Below are 26,054 nucleotides of genomic sequence, written 5' to 3'. Positions count from 1 at the left end.
CACCCACGCACCCACCGCCCGTGGGGAGGGCACCGGCACCCTGTGCCACACAGGGAGTGGTGGCTGCAGCCGGGAAAGGGCATCCCCGGGTCCCCCAGGGTGGGTGCGGGCAGGGGGTGCCCTGTGCGCAGCGTTGGGAACAACCTGTGCTCGTCGGGATTCCTGGAAGCGGGGGCTGCCTTTCTCTGAATCGCAACAGAGCAAATCAATCCCTGCAGAAACGCTTTGCTCGGTGCCAGGAAGAAATCTTGAGGATTTTGCTGTTTGTTGGAAAGCGCTGCCAAAAAAAGAAATGTTTTCAGGCAGCAGAGAAGCCGATTCCTGGCGTAGGGTCCGGGCCAAGCGCAAGCAGCGTCGATACAGATTTAATTGCTGTAATCGATGAGCTCTGCGCAGCACCCCGGGGCGGCTTCCCCCAGGCTGGGGCTCGGAGCCCACCCACAAAAAGCCTGCGCTGCGAGTGAGCGGCTCCCTGGGCATCAGCAATGACCAGCACAGCGCTGAGATGCCTTTAAACGCCTGTGTGTCATCCTGTCATCTTAGAAATACTTTTTTTTGATCAAACTTTCCCGTAAAGCGCCGGTGTGTGAGCATTCCTCGCGCCGCGCCTGTGAACGCGGTGGGAAATGGGGCTCCCCACACCACGGACACCGCAAGGCCCTTTGCAGCTCTCGGGGTGTAAGGCAAAGCCCAGCGCAACGTGAAGAGGGTGCTGTGCCGTGCCATGCTATGCCAAGCCGTGCCATGCTGTGCCTACGCCCAGCTGCCGAGCCCGTGTTTAGGCAGCTGAAAAAATGGCAGCTCATTCCGCGGCGTGAAACACCGTCCTTCACCTCCACGGGGAACCTGACGCATCTTCGAAACAGCCAAACGACCAAACTCTGCGGTGAGTCACGACGTGTGAGCCCTGAGTCACCGCCGGGTTAAAATAGCTCTTGCACCATAACTGTCGCCCCGCTGGCGGGGCCGGGGGTGACCAGAGCGAGTCGTTGGCTGCGCTTGGCAGAGCAGTGACCGGCGACGCTCTCACACCCTCCTCCCCAGTCGCCGTGGTTTGTGTTTGCAGCATCTGGGTCATTCGCCATGGGAATGCAGACGATGTGACACGTAAATCAAATATCAGGTCAAGTTCACCACGGGTGTAAGCAGGGGTAACCTCACCGAAAACCCTCCGGCAGAGAGAGGGCACCCCAAACCCAGCACTTGCCAGTGGAAAGAGCACAGTAACATTGCTCTGGGACAGAAGTCCCAAACAAAAAGGAAAAAAAAAAAGGAATTTGAGATGCATCCTCTATTTCCTAACACAAACGAAGCCACGCAATCACATTTAACTCTGGTTTCTTTGCAGGTGCTCCTGCCACTCCATCCCCATCGAGCCTGGCCCCAGCTCCTGCTGTGGTGAGCTACTGGGTGCTGCCCTCCTCCTCCACACACCCACCCAGCTTTTCCTGCACACCCTTGGGGAGCCACTGGAGATCCTGTTTCTTTGTCACCGTGCCAAGGCTCATGGCCCCTGGCAGACGCTGGCATGGGGCTGCCGGCAGCTCCTGGAGTGGGCGCAGTGGTCAGACACAGCTGAGCGACTGGTTTCGCACTGGTGGGGCTCCAGGGACCTTGGTGGGACGACGCCTGACACACTGTGCCAGGGAAGGAGCACCCACCTGGGCCCACGCCGGTGTCAGTATCGCCGTGCCCCAGCTGAAGAGCCCCGGGTGCCCCGGAGTGCAGAGCCGGCAGGAGATGCTGACGGGCTCCCCGGGCAAGGAAGCCCCCGTTGAAATGAAGCCGTTAGAAGCAGACTGGTCTGTAAGTAAATGAACAAAAACGAGTGAGACCCCAAGTGACCGTGCAAAGCTGAGTGCCAGTGATCCTCCACCCTCCTCAGCCAGGGAGCGGGGCCAGCGTGGGCTCCCAGGGCAGGTCCCAACGGCTCCTTCCCCACTATTGAATTTCCAAACAAAACCAGCATTTGCAAAGCTCTTTGAATGGAGCCTCGGGTAGTTAATTACTCTGACAGTTGCATTTTGTCCTTAAAAACTTTTCGTTGCTCCTCCACACCCTGCGCTTGCAGAGGGGGGAAGGCGCTTCCCTGCTCGCACAAGGACGGAGCCCCCCGGGAACCGCGGCTCAGCCCGGCTGGGAGCCCCGGCTGGAGCAGAGCCTGCGGCGTGCACGGGGCGAGGAGCTCCCAGCGCTGCCTTTCTTCTGCTTTGAAAACTGCCCAGAAAGCGAGTAGCTTCTTTTCACAGTGTTTTTCTTTCTTTGAAAACAGGAGTGGGAGGAGGGGTTGTATGTTGGCTTGTAGTCTTGGAAACCAAAGCCGAGGAATAGTGAATGGAAACCCAAACACGAAGCTGCCTGTGAGCTCCAGGCCTGATGGGGAGATAGGATCTGCGCTGGCTGCAGCCGCCCGGGAGCCTCCCGCGGCCGAGCGACACGGGGCTGCGGCACAGAGACCACTCGGACGCTGCTCAAAACAACTCGCAAGTGCTGTTTCCACCTGGAGACCCAGCTGGTAAAATATGACACATCCACGCCAAAAAAAAGTAGCTACAACCGAAGCAGCTCGAGGCTATCGGTGTAATTACCTCTCCCTCTGCCAACGCTTCCCTCTGCTCCGTGGGTCTCAATAACCTCAATAACTGACCGACACAACCAAGTTAAGCTCAAAGCAACTGTGTGCAAGGTTCCGAGTTCTTTTTCTGTCCTGAAGAAGGGCTTATAAGTCTAAAAGTTTGTCTGTTTTTTTTCAGCTGTATTAGTCAATTAAAAAAAATTACTGTATTTCCCTACAAACCTTGTCCTTGGTTATTTTAGACTATCGTAGCTACAGAAGCACTATTACTCTTTGCCAACCTAGCCATTAAACACGGAGCAACCACTCACTAAAACTTTCTTTGATTTTTCTGCGTCATTTGATTTGGTCCAGACCAAAAAAATGTCACTTTGGCTGCTCATTTCCGCAACAGAAGTGATCTGCTGGATTAGTAAAGTCTTGGTATTGCTCCGATTTCAGCTTCTTTCCCGGTGAGTGTCATCCGTTTCCTTATCAAGACGGTTTTGTGGCTTGGAGATGAAAATGAGGAGCCTGTTCCAGGCACACCGGAGCCCGGAGCAGAGCCCCGTGTTTGGGAAGCCCCGCGGCTCGGTGCAGACGCCGTGATGCTCCCGCGGTGCCGTGGCACGGGGGGACGTGGCTCTTGTTTGAGCCCTCCCAGAGACGAGTGATCCACCAAAGGGCACGTTCGAACAAAGGTGTGGTTGTTATTAGAATCAGAGCACGTTAAATGTGACATTCAGCTGGTTTATGCCAGCTGTGCCTTTAAGAGGAAGAGCATTTAGGCATTGGGTTTCATGTCTTTTTATTGTTTATTTAGCATGGATTTAATCCATATCCTTTTTTTCCTTTAACTTAACTTTCTTTGCATGCTTCTCTGCAATTGCATAAGACGTGAAGGGTTTGTAAGTGTTCTTACAGCTGTGCAAGTTTTATGTTAATGGAGCCCTTACATAATTTTGACGCAGAGATGTTATGTACACATCTGCCGTTCCTGAGCACGGCTCAGAAAAGGCATCCCCCCTAAAAAGAAAGGAAGAAAGAAAGAAAAGCCTGTTTTGTTCCTGGGGAAAAGTGAAAAATGGAGAGTGAAGATCTGTATTTACAGGGGGGGTGTTTGCACTGCTTACCCAGCTACAAAGCTGCAGTAAGCAAGTGCCTCTTACCTGCTCTGAATGAGCAACGCTTCGTCCACGTCCCGCCCCGGGGATGGTTTTACACTGACGCGCTGCCGGCCCCACGAGCACAGCTGGTAACGAATCTCCTCCCTGTGCAGACATTCGCCATCCAGGCCTGAGTCACCCCAAAAGCTGGCTCTGGGCGATGCCCCTCCGGTGATCTCACAGCGAAGCAGTCAGAGGTGCCTCTGCCCCGGCCCTGCGCTGCGGGATGATGAGCGCAGGGTCCTGCAGACACGGCAGCCTTACAGCTTTCCTCCCAGGGAAAATTCCCCACAGGGAATCTCTGGCTAGAAAGAAAACTGGAACTAAAAGGGCTTCCAATAAACTTTTAAAATTGCTTTTTACCATGTGGGTCCCTTCTTCCACCGTCAGCCCTGTCCTCTTCTGCTTCTGCTTCCCTGCTGCTGCTGTGAGATCTGACCTCCCGCCTGCAGCGACGCCGGGCTCCTGCCATCAGGGACATCCTGCCTGTGCCTGGGGTTGGAAGTAAATCAGTGGAATTGTTCCTGCTAGAATCCCACTAGAGAAAAGCACGGAGGCATCGGGTCATTCACTCTCCGCTGGATCTCTCTCTCAACCTGCTCGTGCCCATACGCACACACAGACATTTTTGCTTCCCTCGATGCAGACACAGACACATAAATATTCTCTCACACACACACATATTCACATCTCCTCTCCCACACACTTTCTCTCTTCCCCCAGCTCTCACCCACACACGGTTTTTCTCATTTCCCCCACCTTCTCTCTCTCTGTCTCTCACACACAAGGAAAACCCTCCTAATCATTTTTAAGAAATAACAGCTCTGTGTGGAAAGGGATTTTACACAAAAAAGTAACAGTGGAGCAAAGAGGCAGCCAAGCCACCCTGGGAAGTCAATGCCCACAACGACAAAAGCAGCTAATTAAAACCCCAGCGGAAAAGCAGCTCCAGGGCCCTTTATTCCATTTTCCAGGTCAAATCCCCATCATACATCGGGTTGTACGATGACCAACTTCCAGAGGCAAAGAGAAGGTGACCCTATCATTATGGCACCCACACCAGAGATGCTTCAGGGTTCATTCCCCAGATTTCTACCCATCTCCTGCAGGACCACAGGCCAGGCACTTCCTCCCAGGCGCCTCGGTTGACTGTTGGCATCATCAGCTCTCCAGGACAGGGGCTGGTTATCTCCGGGTCAGCGGCCACAGCACGGCTGGGCCCTGCGGCGGGTGAACCTGCTCGGTGCTACTACAGCAGAAACCAGTGAGTTTTGCAGCACTGCTCAGCTGTTTCTATAGCAAACCGCTGTCACCGTGTCTCCAAGTCACTCCATTCCCTATTTTACAGTGAAAATAACACACAAACCTTTTTTTAAGCCAGCAAGCTTTATTTAGGAAATAAATAAAATCGTAAGAAAATATGAATGATTGTAATAAATACAGCACTTGTCAAAATGACACAGCCACGAAAAGCATAGTATTTTTAGGCATATTATTCCAGTGTGGTTACAGGGTCTGGCACATTACTGGGAAAATAACTTTCTGTCCCTGAAAGAACATTTTAAGCACAGAAGAGGAAAAAAAAGGACAGACAGAGAGAGAGACTGTGTGTGTGATGGCAAAGAATAGCCAGTTCCTTCCCAAACAAGCTTTGACAGATATTTGTTTATAGGGTGGGTTTTTTTTGAAATTTGATGCTTCATCACAACTAATTATTTTAAAGGATGCTGTCAAGATAGAGAGATTTGCAAAATCTCTTCCTCTGCCGGCAGCCAGGCTGGAGGTTACTCACAGCACATGACATTTCACCAGCTCTGCTAGCGGCTGCAGTTTCCATGGTTTGCAAAATATAAGTGGACAAACAGTTTCTCCTCTCCCTTCTCACACAGCAGGGACAATATTGTCTGTTGGCTTCGTGTTTTCAGCTGAGACGTGGGAAATATTGCAAAGGGAAAAGGAATAAAGTCATTGCATAAAGGCTTTTCACTTACACACACCTGCCTCTGTGCGCAAGATCAGGGCTTGGCTTTGGGCACTGCAGTCCCCTCTGGCCCGCGGAACGGCTCACGGTCCTGGACGAGCTGTACTGGGGTGTGAGTTTGCTGGAGGTTCAGGAACTGCTGCACCAAAACCCAGCTCAACTCCACTGATTCTGTCACACAGCTGGTAAGCAGGGGATGAGGTGTAGCATTCAAACTTTGCGCACATCCAGACATTTCCAAGCTTGATTTGCTTATAAAAAAAAATTATTCCTTACATCTATTTAAAAAAAAAAAAGGACAAAAACATTTCTAGTAGTTACTTCTATTTTAGTGTGTGGAAAGACTTAAACATCAGAGCACATACCAAGAATTAAGCAAGAAAAGAAAGATCAATACTTTCTAATAAGTCGCTTGCCTTGAAGGTTCACGAAGCAACTGAACACTTTAAAAGGAAGCTACTGAGGGGTCCTTCCCACTGCTTGGACTGGCAGCTCTGGACCTCCCAGCGGTTAACAACCCTCAGAGCTCCATGACAGAAATGGGAAAGTCAAATGACTCCTGTGGAAATACAAGAGGTAACTTCCCCAAGGAAACTTCTGATGCAATAGAACATCTCACGGAATCACAGAATCAACCAGGTTGGAAGAGACCTCAGGGATCATCAAGTCCAACCGTTGCCCTGACACCACCCTGTCAACTAGACCAGGATACTAAGTGCCATGTCCAGTCTTTTTTTTTAAACCCCTCCAGAGATGGTGACTCCACCACCTCCCTGAGCAGCCCATTCCAATGTCTAATAACCCTTTCTGAAAAGAAATTCTTCCTAATCTCTGTACTGAGCACATAAATACAGGTCTAAAATAAATAGCAAGAAATAAATCATCTGGTATCAGGAATTCAAGCTACAAATGCTATCCCACAACTCACTGCTTTCAAGGTCATCAATAAGCACAAACTGAGACACACGATCAATTCACTAATTTGTTTCTATAATGCATTTAAGGAAAAGGGTGTCTTCTTTCACATAGGCATATTTAGGTGACTGTAGTTTGGACAAAGGGAGGAACATGGGACAGCCACTTGCAACATTCATATCATTCACTGGTCTCTGGAATGAAGCAGAAGTCAGGTCCGGGCGAAATGCATCAATAATATGTTCCCTGTTACTTTGGTCAAGCAACATAAATGTAACCTGAAAGACAGAATGTGGCAATGATGAGTTACTGAACTGAAAAAAACCAGAAAGTATCAGAGACAGAAGGGCAAACATGCTGCAAAAGCAGCTGGATGCTCTATCAATAATTACATACAAATTATAATGAACGTTTTGCAACCCGCAAGGTCAGCTAATGCGAACAAGGGAGATTGTAACAGTTCCCAGATGAAGTGTTTAAAACTTTGCCACCCGTAGAATAAAATTAAATAAAGTGAGGAATTATTTCTTGGTAGAGAACTGCAGAGTCCAAAGACTTTTTTTCCTCTCTCTATACTGACAACTTAAATAAACCCCGCGTTTGGTTACAGTCATTACATTCATTCTGTTATTGTGGTTTGGAATCAAAAGAAACAGCTCAGTGGTTGAATGCAAATATGTAAAAAACACAACCTAAATATCAGTATAGAACCTCCCCACCTCATTACCACTTTTATTAACTCACTGCTCTTTAAATGTGAAATCTGTCTAACAAGTTTTTAACACAGTCAGGACTGGGAACTTTGATTTCTATTTTTTTTTGGCCGCTAAATGGTAGTATGGCTATTTATGTGAAAGGCTTATGGAATTATTACCACACAAGGGCAAGTGCTAGAACAGAGATCAGAACCCCTGGGCGTACTTCCACTGCTTTAACCATTGCTGCCATTATCAGATTGCACTTATAAAATGAGAAAAAAACAGATCAGGATCATGTAAGACATCTACGGCACGTTTGTAAGTAGAACTCTAACCTCACATTTCTAACGCCTCTGCTTCAGGCAGGGAATCATGATTCCCTCATAAACTGATAGTATCTACGTACAGCAAGAGCCAGGAAAAACTGTGTCTCTGGCTTTAGCCCAGGTGGACACAGGTTGGGATACATCAAACACCAGTATTCTGGTGTCTGAAAATCCTACAAGGGAAAGTACGGAAGCTTTCCCTGCGTGTAAATCACTCCATTCAGAGACAAATTATTACCCAAGATTAGAGTATGGCTAATAGCCATCAGGGAGGAAAATGGGAAAATGCTCCAAATTCCACTAAACTGAGAAAAAGTCCCCTTGTGTTCACTGGGAGAAGTAGTGGGTTTGTGCTAGGATCAGATATGAAAAGGTTGCCCTTCTTACCTTGTGTCGGAAAGGCCATGGGAGCAGAGCATCGTAGTCTCCTTTCATGACAACGAAGAACAGGGACACGTGGGTTCCTTTTCCTGTCCCATCCCCGTTCAGATAAACCCTCAGACAGACCTTGTAGCCATACTTCGCAGTGTAGAAAGCTGAAAATTGGAATTCTTCATTAGTAAAGCCTTAAAAAAGACATAATGAGTGTTCTGGCATATGGGAAAAGATAGTGTATGACTTGTTTTGCTATCACAGAGATGAGAACAGACAAATCCGTACACCCTACAGATTATAAGCAATGAAAATCCAGTGGTTGGAATCTTCTAGTGCCTCATGCCCTGGTGAAAATCACCTGTTATTAGCCACACAAGCGTATTCTACCTAATCAAATTACTTCTCACATGAGAGATAACTGCTGCAGAAAGCACTGTTCTAGAGAAATCAGTGGGTTTTCTAAAGGCCTGGGTTTTGCTAACGCACGTGTACGTGCTGTGTTTTACCTGGTGAATACAAACTGACAGTTCTTCCAGTCACAGAGTCTTGTAACTTCCTGCCAACATCTGTTATTTTCCACAGAAAGACTCCATCGTAGGAAGCTTGCTCAGAGAACAGAAGACTCTTATGAAGACTACTCAGGCCTGCATCCTTCTGCACCAGGCACCGGTGCAACTCTGCAATCTAGAAAAAGCAAGTCAGTTCTTAGTCAATGCACCTCTCCAGGCTGTTGTGCTGCAGAAGTAGCAGAATCATTCTGGAGTCCTCATGTTGTGGAGGGTCTCCTTTGAGTTCTTATTAAGTGGCAGTTATGTGTCAACACACAGGGCAAACAACCGGATAGATGGTTGTTTGGTCTTCCAGGCATAATGCTGCTTTAAGAGGATCAGTCAGTTCAACAACTGTCTTGCTTGCTCACAGTCTGAGCATGGCAAATTCTGAACAGTCAAAACACTCAGGAATACCTAGGTACCTAAACACGGATTTAGATAACAAATATTAGAGATCCTCATTTGAAAAATTATCCCAAACACCAAAAAGATCCTGTAGATGTGTCCAGAACTTAGCACTTCACAGCTCATATTCCTGTGCCCATCCCTGCCCTGATCTCTACACCACCTCTCACTGATATATGTAAATATTTGTTATCTATGGAACAAGCACACAGACAATGCTTATCGTAACTATTTACCTTCAGCTCAAGGCCTCGTATTATATTTTGATCAAGTTCACTTTGTCTCCGAAAGGCCGTGATTTCCAAGTTAGAGGTCTCGACCTCTTTATTGAGCACTGCCACAATATTCTCAAACACATGTAGCTTATTTTCGAGCTCAGAAATCACTTTCTCCCTCACAAGTTGTTGCAGAAGAGATGCATCTTCAGAAACAGAAGATCCAGGAACACAGTCTACTTCTAGATCCCCGTTGATTTCCAGCCCCGTGGGGATCTGCAGATCAGAGATGCTTTTTCCTGCACCATTCCCATTCAGCTCTGACTGTGGGATGAAACCATGTGCAGCTTTGACAGCAGTGCACAAGCTTGCCTTCAGCTGCTTTATGTGCTGCAGCAGAAGCAGCATGTGGGCCCCAACTGCACTTTTTTCATGCTCCTTTATCTTCTCTTTGCTTCCCTGTAAGAAGAAGACACTGTAAATACACTCCCTGTACAACTACCATAACTGGCCAGGGGCCAAATCAATCAATTCAGCTTCTTGGGAGAGACAGAGATGGAAAAACCACAAGATACAGGTCCAGCTACATAGCAGCCAACTGAGAGGAGACGTGGAGAGAGGAAAACCAACAAGCCCTCCAGTGATCAGTTCAGGCTATGTGTTCACATGTGTACACGTGCTACATAAAAAGAAAACAATTGTCTACAATTTCTGTATTAAACAGGATGCCAGGCAGAGTCCCAGCAAGATTCTCAAATAAGCCAATATTTAATACATATACTGGGCACAAAAGATGAGACAAGGCAACAGATGCCACCTAAATTCAAAGAAGACCCGATACTGTCTTAAGAGGCATTGCCCTGAAGGGAATATCCACAACAGAGTAGAACAGCGTATCTGACAAGCCAGCAGAATCGTAATAAACTTCTATTTTTATCTGAAGTGGCTGCACAGTGCAGGATACAGTATCACAGGCTGAACTGCACCTTACACACACTGTGTAACCATGGCAATTCCAGCATCACCTCTGCTGGTCTACTAAAAGTGGGTAGACTTTCTCTCTTTTCTTAAAGATATATTTAAATCAAGGCCTGCTACCTCGAACACAAAGGCTGGCTAGCCCAACGGCACAGTGCTGAGCTGGACACTTGAGACCTTCCTGAAGGCAGCAGTTTCACTCACCCGGAATGAACAGCCCACTTCAGAAAAACGACATCCATCCTTGTTGATTAAGGGTGTAGAGTGGTTCTGTTGAAAAAAAAAAGAAATAAAATAATCAACTACCAATTGAAAGGGATTCTTTTATTCACCTACAAACAACTAGGCCACAATCCCAGCAGCTATAAATCAGGTTCATACAAGTCAAGGCATTACTGCAGCTTATTGTATCCAACCAGCTTTGAAAATTGATTGGTAAATCAACCAAGAGTGTGGCTGATTGCAAGCTTCTTGCATGCAGCCTGGCAGTTAGGTGTCCATCTAACAGACCCCATAATGATATAACATAATTTAACAAACCACAGTGATCCCCTAGTAACAACTTCTCATGAATAAGATGCCAGTGAGCAAAGTGGCCCAGCACAGTGGGTAACACCATGCACACAGCCACGCCAACCCTCTTCCTGCACAGAAGAGCTGTGTCGTGCAGCACGTCCTGGGAATGAACGGATCTATCAGACCAAAAGCTGTGACTTACATTCAGATTTAGTCTCCTTCCCAACCAGAAGCCTGTCTCTTTAAATATGCTGCTATACAGCATACTCTTCTTTTGCTCATGTGGCTCTCCCTGAGTATTTGAAAGGAAACAAACTTTTCCCCATTTTTGTAAGGCTAATTAGGAAGATAATTTAATAAAGTTAATTGTGGGAGCAGGGAAGAGAAGGTAGTCAGCAGAGCTATGTTGGGATGTAAAAAGTGCCCAGATACAACTGCCATATCTGAAGATGTTCTCAGATATTCATTAAATCTAAATGAACAAGTGATCCTTTTATGAATTTAAATAAAGCTGTATTGCATTCACTCATCTTTTACCTACCTTTTCCTTTGATGCTGCTTCTGTTTGCACACGTTTTGGTTCCTTACATAAATTGCCTTCACATGAATGTTCCTGTCATTAAAACAAGAAGAAAAGAATTCAGTGTGTTACAAAAATCATTGAGCATCGTTATTTAGGAGTCTTTGAAACAAAGCTTGTGTTTGGGAATGCTATTCCCATTTTACAGAAGCTTGGGGATTTGAGAGGCTTTTCTGCAAGAAATTCTGTGTTACGGAAGAAAAAGTTTACAATAAGTTTCTTGCTTTCTTCCTGGAAGGTGTGGATTGAAGGAAGAGTAAAGGAAGGAAGGGTAACTTCCCCAGGAGCACTGGGAGCTCCACAACACGTGGTGCAAAATCCTGTACCCCTGTCCAGAGGGGGCCCACTCTGGACCTCATCACGCACTAGGCTGCAGAGTCCTCTGCCTTCTTTTTAGGGGAAGTAACATTCAGAAATGTGGGACTAAAGCACATCTGCTACAAGCGGGTGCTGCTGGCCCCTGTACAATGTGTTGCAGGCTTGGAGGTTTCTCAAGCTAAGCCTCCAGGCTGATTACTCCTCTTCTCAGCCTAGCAGGCGTGTTCAGCCGTGGATCTCCAGATGCAATACCTGTTAAGTGAAAGTACAAAGTGTGATCTTTCGCTTATGGGGCCCAGAGCTTTTGGAAACTACTTACAGATGCTTTGCAAGGTCACCCTGGGAAATCTGATACAAGATTGGCAAGGTACAAGTCTTGCCCAGTTCAAACCACAGTTATGTGCACACAAACACACACACATATGTACACACATATATACATGCAATGACATGCAGGTGGATTACAGAATAGAAAGCAAATATACAGGAAACCCAGCTATAAACTCTTCTTGCACTGACTTCATATAGTTTGCTTAATGTGCAGACCTTGCATCCTGCTTATTAACAGTTTGAAGGCTGGAATCCAAATTTTCCATCATGATGTGCTAATGCAAAATGTATTACCACTAACGTGAGACTTCCTGCCATTTCTGGCTCCAAGAAGGGTACAGTAATCCTCCTGCCATCAGTAATCCTCCTGCCATTGGCTCATACAACTGTAATACGTGTATTTAACACAGCAACTGACAGCTTTCAGTTCATACTGTTCAGGGGGGCTGTCTTTAATCTTTATAAACGCCTTTGCATGCCAGTACATTTCCTATATCAGTCTAAAAATTTTTTTATAAAGCCATTCCAGCAACCTTCAAGTCTCCCCTGCAAAGAGTCCTGAGGTTTCTCTTTTGATCCTCAGAAATACAGCATGGGTATTTCTCACTCTCTGACTCATTTATTAACACTCTACAGCTGAGCTGTTGCACAAAGTATGCCTTTATTTTCTTCCTTTCTGCTATTTGCCTCCTTCAGATCGCTGATTTCTTGAGGGGGAGAGAGGCTGGTGAGAAGTTTCTTTAAAATATGGAAATGCAAAAATCACAAGACCGATAACTGATCGGCTAAGATGGAGAAAGTAAGAGCAGTGCCCAAAACTTACTGTTTGCTCCCAGGGGATTGTAGATATATGGAATAGACACAAATAATCAAAATTCATATGTCATGTAACTGCAAGTTTAATAAAGCAGATCATGTAACCAGCAAAATTCCAATTTTACAAATACTAACTAAGGCAGGCAGAGAAAAATCAACATCTCAAGGCCAATCCCCTGCTTGGTTGCCAAGGTTTCCTGACCAAAAAATTAATTAGATGATAGCTAACCGGAATGAGTGGGAGGAAAACAGTTCTTCACTGCAGGAAAATGAAGCCAGCTGAGGTGGATCTGCGGTATCACAGACCTCTGAAAAGAGCAAGGCGCTCAGGGAACACTCACAGCTCAGGTTTCCTCCTCCTGCCTGCCTACTGCTCTTACAGAGGCTGAAAGGGATTAAGTGTTGCCACCTTCTGGTATCGACGGTCCCTCTGAAACAGACACTGGATTTAGCTCTGGTAAAATGTGCCTGGGTCCAGATATTCTTCTCTCTCTGTAAGAGTTACTCAGATATGAAAAGCACATGCAAAAGTTTCCCAAGAAGGCTATTTTAGCAAGAGCACCTTACTCTTACCCCAGAGGGACTGTTACTCCCATGTTGAGTGAATCTCAAACTCAGTATTTGGAAAGGCATAAGTCTGTGAGTTATGACATGCAAAACCATCCACTCCTGCTTACTTCAGGCTACATTTTTGAGATACTCACAACAAAAAGGTTGTTTTAAAGAGGATTTTGAGCAAATGCTGGGAACAGACTACTGTTACTCTGTGCATATATATATATAGGGTATATACACACACATTTTGCAAGTCCCTGTCAAAACAGTGGGAAACACAAGTTAAACATATAAAATATAAAAATATATTAAAAATATAAAACAAATATGTTTAAATAGTCACTGAGAAATTTGTGTCAGATCCCGAGTACGCTCTTCCTGGTCTATATGGACACTGCTGCTAATTTGGAGAGTTATACCTGATCACATCTAATAGAAATACCATCTGACAAAAGCCTTTCTCACAAACTTGTGGGCAGTTTTAGTTTGAATAATACTCCGGCCACTTTCAAGATCTCTTCCCTGCCACCATCTGTGTTCTTCTGCTTCTCACCTACCTCATACTGGAACACATGGTTTGAGACAGGAGCTGCCCAAGCCCTGGATGGGCTCACAGATATTCCTCTCTCTGTTGTAACATCACAAGCAGACTATCAAATACAGCTCATTTTTTCCCTCCAACACATGCATGGAAAAATAGCAAACTCAGGAAAATTAAATATTCTCCAAGTGCAATAGCATTCATGAAATCAGGATGAAAAATGTCACGATAGATTATTCAAGCTGTTAATATAAAGCCCTCAATTGAAACACAGAAATGCTCTTACTTGGTATTCACTACTGGATAAGCTCCGCTTACACTTCTGACACATGGTCACATTATTAACACATCCATTTTCCAAATGATCTGCAAGTTTCTTTCTCATCACCATGTGTCCACAACCAGTGTGACAAGGGATTAAAGCATATTCACATAAGCTCTGATGCTCCTGGAAGTAAAAAGTTATAAATCAAAATGTAAACCGCAGATACACATTTATCTATTAATAGTCTCCATGCTGCCAGTCTCAATCTTTGCTTTGCATTTCTTCTAAGCTTGGGTAAAGTCCCACTCCACGATGTTACCAAGATTACTGGTGAAAAATTCACCAACTTTACTGGGGCTTTTTTGTTAATTCTTAACTTAAAAAAAAACCCCAACAAACAACAAGCACCATTTGATAAATCAAACATAAGATCTCCCTTGAAGTGTCTCTCTCTAGTGCTTTTGTTTGAAAACATGATCCTGGTCCCAGCTTTTTTTCCTTGTCTTAGAGGATCCCTAAATTTTAGCCTGGGGTTTTTTGGGGAGGTTTTGTGGTTTTGATATTTTCTGGGGTTTAGGGTTTTTTTTGAGCACTGAGACCATTCTGCTCTGGCTGGTAGGATGAATGTGGTTAGCCTGCTGACATCTCTGCTTAGCATAAAAGAATGGACATCTGACATCTTCCATGCAAGAATTAGGACACAACCCTTCCCCATATTAAAAATAACTTATAAAACGTTTCCTTTTCACTATTTGAATCCTCTCATCTCAACAAGGAAAAATATCAGCATTACTTCTTTCATAACTACATCCAACAGGTCTACTTTCAGATTCTTAAAAACACGGTATTTCAATAACAACTGTTTACTCTGACCTCTTTTACTGAAGCTTCTGTAGGCGCTGTGTCACAACTGATTTTGTCTGTAAAGGGAGATGGCTGTCCCCTACGGAACAGGCTCAGAAATGCCAATTTCAATCACACGCCCAACTCTCAAATCAATTTTGCCAGGTATTCACGCTGAGAGCGGCTCCAATTCTCAAAACTATGGTGCTAAGCAAACTGGGTAGGTTTTTTCCTTAAAGAGGAATACACTCAAATAGAAAATTGGTGCAAAATTAGCAAAGAAAAGGCAGCAGCACCTCAAATGCTTATCAGATACACAGTCATACAAGGTACACAGCAGACTCCCTGTTACAAATGCAGAAAGACCCTCTGTTCCTACACCAGTGGACCAAAACAGAGCTGCTTTAGTATCAGAATTATCTGCATTTTTTCATCATTCTAATTTGCATGGCAGATTCACAGATCATAGTGGATGTAAATTCGTGCAACATTAATTTCAGAATCATTCAGGATGCTCTGGACTGGGTCCAAGCCCTACTAAAGTTAACAGCATGTTTTTAGATACTCTGTTGCTATAAATCATGATCCTTTTGCTGATCCTAATGAAGTTACATTAATTTGTGTTTGCTGAGAACCTAGTTTCATTGTCTTTCTGTCCCCATTCAAGTAAGAGTGCATGTTAATCTAAATAAACTGCCTTTAAACGTACTTCAAAATTTTTCATGATGCCAGACCAACTGCATCCAAGGGTCACACAGTGTACTTTGAGTTCAGAAATCTCCTTATTAATGGCAGCATCACCAAAAGCCTGGAAAGTAAACACAGTAAGGACAAAAACACTGGTCAGAAAGTACTCCAGCATGCATTTTTGACAGAGGAATAAGGTGACTGTGTCAAAATTTCAGATCTTGATAAAACCCTTATTTTTTTTAAATTTACTGCACTGCCATAAGACTCTCTAACCTAGCAAGTTAATCTTAGTGTAGTAGAAGCCCAAATAACTATTAAATAATTTCTTTCGTATGGTTCAAAAATAAACTACTTGATGTGATATAAATTTACTGAAAATAAGCCCAGCCAATTACAGCTATTATTTTAAGTTTCTTTTCACAGAAGCCTGAAATATGTCACATGCAATGAATGTGCTGACAGGACCCTAACTACAGGGTGCTGCCATGTGCCAGTCCTAATGAATGCATTTCATTACTGGGGTCATTAACACCTCCTAAACGTGCTGCAGAGAGGACTTGAGACTGTTCTGCAGCGAGAGTGCATTTCTCAGACCATGGCTGTTTTCATTTAGTATGGCACTGTGTGCTAAAGAAATGTAAACCATATGGGAGTGGGGTTTTTTCGCACTACGTAGATTTTTTTATGATGTTAACCATGAAAAAATGTACAATTATTATGCAAATTATGAAACACTACACACTTTTAATATTACATCTTGCACAATCAAAATAGGTACACTGACACAAGAAGAAGCCCTACTAAAGTTAATGGCATGGTTTTAGAGACTCTGGTGGTAAGTACACAACACAGAGGACTGCAGATTTCCCATGTAACGTAACACAGAGCAAGGCAAGAGCTGGTTGGGGGGAAGCTTTACAAACAGAGGGGGGAACGTATTTACAAATGATGCCCACATTTCAATAAAGGTACTGAAATTCTACACAACGAGCTAAAAAAAAATAAGCAACCAAAACGATCAGAATCAACATTCCTAATCGTTTTTTTTTAATCTAGATACGAGATGTTTGCACTTACCTGCATTTGTCATATTAAATCACACAAAAGCAGCACAGCCAATGCTACTAATGGTAACAAGGAGATAACATTCTATATGTGGGGTCTCCTAGAAACTCCTTTCCTAATCTCAACCTGCAAGTAAAGTCCACCCCAGGAGAACTTTGCACACAAATTGCAAACAACTCCACAAACAAGGAATTTAAGAAAATCATGTAGGTTGTACAAACACATGTATGGCTCCGTGTGCATATATGCAAAAGTTTACGTAATAAGCTGGCAATCAATGCACAATTAGTAAAAGCATACCAGCCCCATCCTCTAAAACATTCTAGCCTAATTTATGAGCAAAATCAAAGAAAAGAAATTCAAGTTATCAGGCACATGGTGGCTTTTTCCCTGTGTCATAAGAGAAAAACTCAAGGAATTTCCTGACATTACAAACCAGATCATTTAAAATATATTTAACTACAGGGACAGCCCCAGCAGCGCATGCGTTTCTTACTACTACGTGCATTCCCTGTGCTTTTTGTTTCACGCTTGTAGTTGCTAAATCATTATGGACACTACTCAGGTCAAAACCAAGGCAGGAAATCCTCATCTCTTCTTTTACCTGCACAGGTCACTGCTTCAAAATATTCATCTGAACCTGTGCCCTTGTATCTGGGAACCTAAGTTTGCACAGAACTTCTTTAAGGACCTGAGTCAGACCCTCATACAGTAAATGAGATGACTCCCACTGACAGAAAAGTGCTCTAGGTCAAACAGAAGGAAACGGAAAATATTTCTCTCTGATTCGATGTATTGTAGTTGCCCATCTGCCCTCTTTCATTTCAGCTATTTCAAAGGAAGATGTTGGTGCAGGTGCTGCTGCTGTTGATCATGGGTGGCTGTCGTGGCACACACACCTGCGCAGACCTGCCTGTCCCAGAGCTGGCTGTGACACAAGTGGAGGTCCCCTGCCATGTCCCATCCAAGAACCGCTGCCAGACACACTACTCCTTGGTGCTCTGACCCCCATGATGGGTATCTTATGGCTTCTAGCTAAGGGAGGACTCTGGTCTACAGATCATGTGGTCAGGATGATCAGTAACTGATACTGATGAACAGCACCATGATGAGACTTGAAGTAGATGTTGCATAGGAAGGGATCATAAATTGAAAGTGTACCAGGGAAGGGATGGGAGTTACCACAGAAACAGATCGTGGGATAAACTAGGGCAAATACACATCCTGATAGGGTCTGTCTTTTCCTTGTGTAGGTATCTTATTTAAAATATAAACACATAAACAGATAGCATAGGAAATAAACATCAAGCAAAACCACAGCAAAGGTAAAGCAGAGATTATCAGGCACAGATAAGAAGAATAAACTTGCTAAATGATCTTCATTGTTTGCGTTGTTTACAAACTCCAACCATTTGTTGTAAGTTGATCTATACGGGCAGATCCTCATGCCTTCATGGTGGTTGACTTCATCTGGACTCTCAACAGGCATAAGAATCTGCCCAGGCAGATCAGCTTGCAAGAGTGGGGCCCTGTTTACAACAACCCACACACAGATTTTGAGAAAGTCCCAGCAGACTTAGTGATAATCCCACAGAAGAGAAATCCCAAAGTAATAAGAGAACTGACAGTTTTACATAGAGTAAGAAGTTCATAAGGGTTTAGCTGTACCTATTTGTGGTTAAATGATGCATGAAATTCTGTTACTGGGAAATTTATTGTGGAATTGAGGATTTTTTTCTGAGATATTACCAAGTTCAGCATCAACTGCAGATTCACTGTTTTGCTGGAGCCACTTCCTAAACTTTGTCTTTCACCTCACTGCCAGCTGCCTATCAGGTTTCATTTTTCCCTAAAAAAATTAGACAGAATGTGCACCTCTTGGTATCCCTGCACGTAACCACAACGGAGGGAAAAAGACAAGCTGGGACTGAGCCCTGTGGCCCGGTTTGTATTCAGGATACAGAATAGTGCAGCGACCTGCCTGGAAAATCACACAACAGCAAAAGAGATCTGCGCCATGAAATTAGAGATGAAACATTTGGCACTGTATAGTTTTTATCAATTATTACGTTCAGCTTTATGTTTTCCACTATTTCCTCCAGATACTCTGGCTGTCGCAATACTTTCTAGGCAATTCAGCTGGCTAGCTGACACTCTAGCTTTTTTTCTTAGGGATGCTCCACCTGTAAGTTTGGTAACGTGTTTGAAGGGTACAGAGAACCATGAGATTGGAAAATCCACCAGGATACTTACTAAGGATAGCAAGTAACAGGTAAGACATATTATTACAAGTAGGAAAGCACCGCTTACTTTGAAACAATAAATTAATTATATGGAAGAGTGAGGGATTTTATGTTGCAGAACCTGACAGACTTGGAAAGTCCTAAGGCTGCCATTATATTTTTTAAATCAAAAACTGTGGGAAATCCAAATGACTAAAGCATAAGTTAACATGTGTGACTATCAGTTGCTATCACATTTTATATTATTCCTTCCTAAACTGTAGTCCAGTGATGACTATAGAGTAGCCTGGAGAATGGTTAATGATAAATTAATGAACTGTGAACTACAACTCACCCTTTCTTCTGCCAACATGCTTCCCTCACTTAAAGTGCTGGGATCTTCCTCTTTACATTTCTGGCAAATGGCATTTTTATTGTTTCTGGCAAAAAGAAAGAAGAATGAAATAACAATCAGCTGGTGTACTGTAGTTTAGGAGGTCTTTCTACAGACACTGACACAAATAGAAACATGGAAATTGCAATTTCCACTCAGAATCCATAGTCCTTGTTCATTAAAGGGCCAATTCTTGAACACACTGACATCAAAAAATCCCTGCTGTTCTATTCCTCGAGACTAGGACCAGGACCACAAATCTTATCTGTATTTCAGCAACATAAGATAAAACAATTTGGGTTATGTTCTGCTGACAGTTTTCTGAATTTACAGTTTACCTTGCTTCATTAAGGGGCTTTGTTCTAGATTTACAGTAATGGATTTATGTAAGTTGGTCAAATACATTAATTTCAATACATTTTTACATTATTATACATTGATCTTCAAATCACAAGTGGCCAGTGCATTGACTCAGCTTTTCAGCTGCCCCACACTGTGATCTGAGCTGGGACTGCATGAACTGGCATACACAAACTGGCTTACTAATACCATCCATGAGGAAGCGCAGTAGCAGGCTTTGGACTTACTTAGCCAGTACTAAAGCCCAGTCACTGAATCTTGACAGCTGCTGTTTTCCAAAACATCAAAGCTAAAGTCAGCTCATATTCATGGAATTATACTGCAATTCCACCTCCCCGCTGCAGGACACACATACCCTTTCCCAAAGGCTCTGGACCAAGGCATAATTATCGAAAGAAAGGCAGGAGAGAAGTGGCTAATCAATCAAAGCAAATTCCCACCTAGCCCCTGGTTTTCAGGTTCTCCAGGACAAGGGCTGTCACTGGCACTAATGGCAGCAGCACCTTAACATGAAGTGACCCAGCTGAGTTATTAAAAATAAAACTCTAAGATAATGTTCATTAAAATCCCCTAACATCACTTACCAAAGGACTATAAAGTCCCGTGCAGGTATTAAGTCAGCCTTGCACTAGTTCTTCAAGGTTAAATCAGTATCATTATCTCACACTTACACCCAGACAAACTGCCATGTGCCAAGCGCAGTAACCCAGCCTTCCCCACCCTGCAGGCTTTCACACTGGAAACAAGAAGCAGGTAGAGAGCAGCCTGCAGTCCACCACGGGCAAGTACTTCAGATAGGAAAGTGACTGTGAGCCAGTGGGCCAGGTAGCCACAGGCTCATCTGCTGAGCACAGTGGCACAAAGCAGCTCTCAGGAGCACTTACAGCCACAGAAGCTGCCCCGGCGGTGTGACCCTGCGTCGCGAGGACCTACCGGACAATCCAGAACAGGCAGGCTGAGCAGTACCTATGGCCGCAGAGCGTTTGCAGGGCTTTCTTCAGAACGTTATTGCAGTTGCTGCACAGGTACTTCTGATCGGGCACATCCTCACAAATGTTAGTGGGATATCCGAAAGGAAATTCGTTTTCATCAGGAGAAGAGCCAGGAACATCCTGCGGGCCGCTGGTTGTTTTCTCAGCCATCTGAAGTAAACTACTGTCAGAGATAAGGAAAAAAAAAATAGTGCTCAAACAAGCAGACACACGCTCGCTTTGATGTGAGAGAATATATCAGGCATCAAAGTCCACGAGCAGCTCCAAACCTGTGCAGCAATCTAGTGAGCTGTTTAATTGAGTCTGTAGCTCACATGCGTGACTAAATGTCACAGTGGGGTTTGACTAGGTACCAGCAGGAAATTACTGCACAGAATTAAAATTTCCCTCAAACACAACATGAAAATGGACAACATATTAAAAAGGAAGGGTTGTGGTTTTCTTTCCAGAGTTTTTTAGCTTGTAGAAAGATGAAGTAAATATTGCCATCATCTTAGAGCTACAATCCCACGGGTCCACATCACACAGAATTCTTTCCTGTTGAGTAAATCCCCAACCACCTTCAATTCCCAGCAGCCAAAATTCGTGATTCCACTCCATAGATGCAGAAACAGAGCAACCGATGTGTTTACAGTGACCTTCCTGGAGTCATAAAACTAGCGGCAAAATGAAAAGGGAAATGTCAAGTCCACAGAAAGCTTAACGCCTGTGCTCTAACCAGATACACCTTGAGCCACACGTGCCAAGATGTCCTGCATGTTCAGTATTGGTTTTGGTTAACACGAGCTGTGCAGTTGAATATTTTTAGAAATGCAACCAAAACTGATTCTGGTGTCTCCACAGTTGCTTGGAAAGGTCAAGAGAAGTTTTCACGCAGGGACCTAGAGCAGTTTGATCATAACAATGCCTTTAGAAATCTTTTTTTTTTCCCGTAACAGTACTGACACACAATAACCTGTCTCAGTATTATCACAAGTAACACTGACTAACGAGTCTCTAAATAATGAAGCCAGGCTGCCTGGGCCAGGCCAGGCGAAGGAGCAGCGGTGGGGAGGGCATCCCCGGGATTTCAAACACTCCTCTCTGAACAAACAGCATCTTCTCTTGCCTGGCCCAGGCAGTTCACTTGGCCTCTCCAGGCATTTGATGGGGAGTTTAGCGACAAACGCAGGGGCTGCCCAACCTGCCGAGAACCATAAATTAAAACCGGCAACACCGAATGTGCACCCGCGAGGTCACGAAGCGGGGTCAGAGCTGTGGGCTGGTACTGGGTGAGGACGGGGCAGGTGACACCTTCGGCGCTCACGCTGGAAACCGCCCACGGGCCGTGTAACAGAGCCCGGCGGTGTCGGGGGGCTGGAAGCCCACCCCCGCGGGGGTTTTACATCGATAACGCCCTGGCACCCTCCATCCGCGGGGCGGAGGGCCGGCACCTTCGTGGGCAGCAGGAAGCAGCGGGGGCGGCCAGGATCCCCGGGGCACGTCGGGGGCCGGGCAGTCCCCCCTGCCCTCCGGGTGCTCCCTGGGGCGCGCTGCGGGAACCGGGCCCGTGCGCCCGGGGGAGGCAGAGGGGCCGCGGCCGGTTCCCCGTCAGCGGGGCCGGGAGGCGCTCAGGCCGCGGGCGGCTGAGGCGGGGCCCGCTCTCCCTCCCTCCCGCTCCCCTTACCTGAGCCCGCTGCCCCCGGAGGGGCCCAGGCCGCGCCGGGCCCCGCAGCGCGGGGGGAGCGGGAGCCCCGCGGGGCGGTGCCGGCCCCGGTGCTTACCGCGGTCGGGCCGGCCGTGCCGCAGGCAGAGGAAATGCAGCCGGGCGGCTCGGCTGAGTGTCGGCGGCTGCTGCCTCGCTGAGGCCGGGAGGAGCGGGAAACCCGAACTGCGGCTCCGGGGCCGGGAGGAGCGGGCCGTGCCCTGGCCGGGGGAGGGCAGCCCGGCCCCGGGCGGGAGCGAGCGGTACCCCGGCCTGGCGAAGGGCTCTCTCCGGCACCGACCCGCGGGGACGGGGAATTGACTAAGGAAAGGCCCGAGGGAGCCAATAGCCCCCAGGACAGCTGAAACGGAGAATCGGCTCGTTCCTGAAACTGCCGTGATCACGGCTGACACGGTGACCCGGGCCTGGAGCTCAGACACAAACTCCTGCCTGCCCAGAGCGCGATGACAGTGAGAGATGCCCGCTCCACACCTCTGCCTGCTCGGGGGAAACCGCCGCCCCGAGTAAAGGAGCTGGAGACGTGAATTGCCTTTTGAACCTCCTGGGAAACCTCCAGCGAGCCTCGCTGTGCCTCGCCCTCCCCCTGCTCTAATGCAGACAGTATTGACAACACGAGGCAAGTGAAGTAATGTATGCAAATCCTTTTAAGATGCTCACAGCGCAGTAAAGGTTTCTACAAAGAAAAGTTTCACTAGCAGAAGAAGGTTCTCTTTTCCCCTGACACAGTTCACTATGAAATGACATGCAACCCTATCTACTAGGATTCGGTCAGAAAAGAGAAAGTTGCAGATGCAAAGGTGTTAGCTCTTCCTTGTGAAAGAAACTTGGGGAATACCACTGGGGGTGAGTCCTAGCTGAAAATTAAAAATAAAAAGCGGGGGTGGCTCTCCAGATGCTTCACTTGGCTTGTTACTCTGCGGCATTTACAACAGTGTTCACATCCAGGTACCTTGTGACTGTGTGAAAGGTGATGAGATGATTATTTATCGGTGAGTGTCTACCTGAAGTCTGACACCTTTCTGTGTGGTGTGTGTGCACAGATAATAGTTCCACATCTGGAACAGCTGCCCTGGGTGACCAGCCTCCCAACATGATTACAGATTACCAAATACAATACCAAACTGACTACAGCTATATTTACTTTCTCTTGAATTAGACAGGCTTTGGACAAGTGACATGATTTTTTTCTGAAGGCTTTAACAGTTTAAAAATGATGACGCAAAGGAAAGTGTCGTTATAGAGGGAAGTAAACACAAGCCTGGTGGAGCCAATTGCAGTCAGTTTTGGGGTATCCATGTGGCTTAGTGCCATACATCACTGGAGTGTTGTTGGATAAACCACTAGCCTGGTAAACACTTCCACCTTCCTCTGTAAAGAGGGAATCCCATGTGCTTCCTTTTGTGAAACACTTAGATCTCACCAGACGAAAAGCATCATGTGCAGTTCAGTAATGCTGTCAGAGCACAAGAAAATGACTAATTGAGCAAGGTGGGTGTGCAATTATCTGTGGTACCTGCACGTGTAACGTATTTTAAAAGCCAGGATGTTAAAAAGATTTGACAATGAAATTGTGGAAGAGGAAAATGAAGTCAGTTTTATTAAAGTTATTTTTAAGGCTTCCAGTTTAAATGTCAACATCCACCTATGTGAGTAGGAAGACTTTCCCTACTAATACTTGCAGAATCCCTTGTAACGTCTCTTCATTTCTACTTCCTTCTCTCTACTTCTCTGTGCTGTAAACGTATTTGTAGATGCTCTAAGTGCAGAGTTATCAGGACCACATATTAACTAAAGTTAAAAGTCTACAGGGAAAATGTGATACAGTCTTAGTGATCCTTATGACCTGAAACATTTGCTTTCATTGTTTTATGATTAGGGTTGTTAAAGTCATGGCAAGTTAATTTGGCACAGGCAGTTTCTGCCAGGGTGTGAGTTAGTTTCTGAAAAAGTTTTAAAAATATTTCTGGATGTGGAATTTTTAAGCTCTCAGAATATAAAGAGGCGTGAGTTAATTTCAGAAAGATCAATGTTACACCAGTGGGTCAGTTTGTTTCGGGATAAAGGGGCACCCATCTGCCTCCTTTTGGTGCTGTTATCTTGCTCCTTTTCTTTTGCCTTGAGACTTCTCGAAAATATTACACCTCTGTCTTAAAAGGTGCCGAATTACACAAAGAAACTAAAGATAAGTTTTTGGTACTTTCCAAACTAGAGATATTTCCTCTGGTAAATTTCCCCCATATGAGATCAGTTAACCGAAAACAGGATGTGGCTCAGAGAGAGATTAAAATTTGAAGCTTAACTTCATTGTAGAGTCATTCCACCAGTGCTTAGCATTGCAGGGCACTGTGTTACTATTTAAGGTGAATGATCATTTTTTTACATCCAAGAAAAAAAGCTCATAAGGGAATATATTTAATTTGAGTATTATTTTTTTAAAATAATTGAAAGTCTTGAGATTTTTAATGAAACAGATTTTTTAGTACATTTAAAAATGCAATTTAGGTTCAGATGCTAAGTGTTTTAAAGATTGTAGTCAAAGTGCAAATAGTATTTCCAGAGCTAAGGACCTCATTTCAGAGAGATGCTTGAGATAGGGATGCCTCATTCTATGAAAACATAATTTTCAGCTAGTATAAACTATCTGGAAATGTGCACATGTTCTAGGAAACCCTGAAAAATTGGTAAAACACAGGAAGGAAAACTTGTTCGTAAAAGAAGACCCAGTCCCCAGGAGATGCAGTACTTCTAGGAACTGGAGCTGAATGCTCCAAGTCAAGATTCCTGCCTGTTCATAGCTCTGATATTAAGTAGTTCTTTAACGTCTGTGCTATTACTTCTTTTCTGACTTAAGCTACCCATGAAATAGGAGTACAACAGAGTAGCTGTGAGATTTCATCAATTCATCTCCAAGATGAAAAAAAAACCCAAACATGAAGAATCATGACATTTGATATATTGCCATCCTCAGCAAACTTGACAGCTTTGCCACAGTTCAATCTTTTGTCTACAATAAAATCTTTTAAAATGTTTGTTATATCTGCCTGTGCCTACTACCAATTGTAGCTCTGCTTTGTTACAGTGATATCCTGACAGCCCAGACCAACTCATATTACAGGAGATGGAAAGTTTCCCACTAATTTCCATAAGAGCTGGACTACAATCCTCAAAGAGACACCAGGAATCAATTTTTTTCCCTTTATCCTTGCTCTGCCTCAAGATTTTTCCAGATCATATTATCTGTAACATAGTATTATCCTCAGCTTCCTAGTAATTTTTTAATTTCTTTTTAAAAAATAGATGTCCTAGAGCACCTCTTCAGCATTTGTCAGAAAAAAAGCACCCATAAAATGGACACTATATACCATTTATCTTATTTCAGTCCCTCACTAAAGCAGTTTCCACAATACTACAAGCCAAGGCATCACCCTGAAGAGAAGAGGCTAGAGAAAACTAGTGTTTCTCTCTGTCACAGTGGCCTTGATAGTTTCCTATAAGCAACACTACTTTAGAGTAAAACATCCTTCAGAGATTACTGAGCCTGCCTCTGATTTTAGGCAACCTAAACAGGCAGACCTTCTTTACGTTAAGCAGCTTCTTGGTGGTATATCTGTCTCGGTCACTATGTCTCTGTATCAGGACAAACACGGGGTACAGACGTGTGAAGCTGGCATGGACCAGTTTAGGACAGTTTCACCAGA

The 26,054-nt window shown here is 44.9% G+C and overlaps 1 protein-coding gene across 1 annotated transcript; it reads right to left on the bottom strand.

Annotated features, from left to right (window-relative positions):
* Positions 1 to 5,212: 5,212 nt before the first annotated feature.
* Positions 5,213 to 22,394, bottom strand: TRAF1 (TNF receptor associated factor 1). Its single transcript, XM_068414024.1, has 11 exons — positions 22,318 to 22,394; positions 20,593 to 20,814; positions 19,261 to 19,345; positions 15,638 to 15,736; positions 14,107 to 14,268; positions 11,222 to 11,293; positions 10,369 to 10,434; positions 9,208 to 9,645; positions 8,522 to 8,699; positions 8,028 to 8,176; positions 5,213 to 6,894 (listed from the first exon to the last, which is right to left on the bottom strand). Exons 2-11 carry the CDS (start codon positions 20,799 to 20,801, stop codon positions 6,679 to 6,681), a joined length of 1,674 nt encoding a protein of 557 aa, XP_068270125.1. The 5' UTR covers positions 20,802 to 20,814; positions 22,318 to 22,394; the 3' UTR covers positions 5,213 to 6,678.
* Positions 22,395 to 26,054: the final 3,660 nt, after the last annotated feature.

This window comes from Nyctibius grandis, chromosome 16, assembly GCF_013368605.1.
Source record: "Nyctibius grandis isolate bNycGra1 chromosome 16, bNycGra1.pri, whole genome shotgun sequence".
NCBI classification, from domain to species: domain Eukaryota; kingdom Metazoa; phylum Chordata; class Aves; order Nyctibiiformes; family Nyctibiidae; genus Nyctibius; species Nyctibius grandis.
The sequence above is the reverse complement of the archived record's forward strand: the minus strand, read 5'-3'. Positions and strand labels throughout refer to the sequence as shown.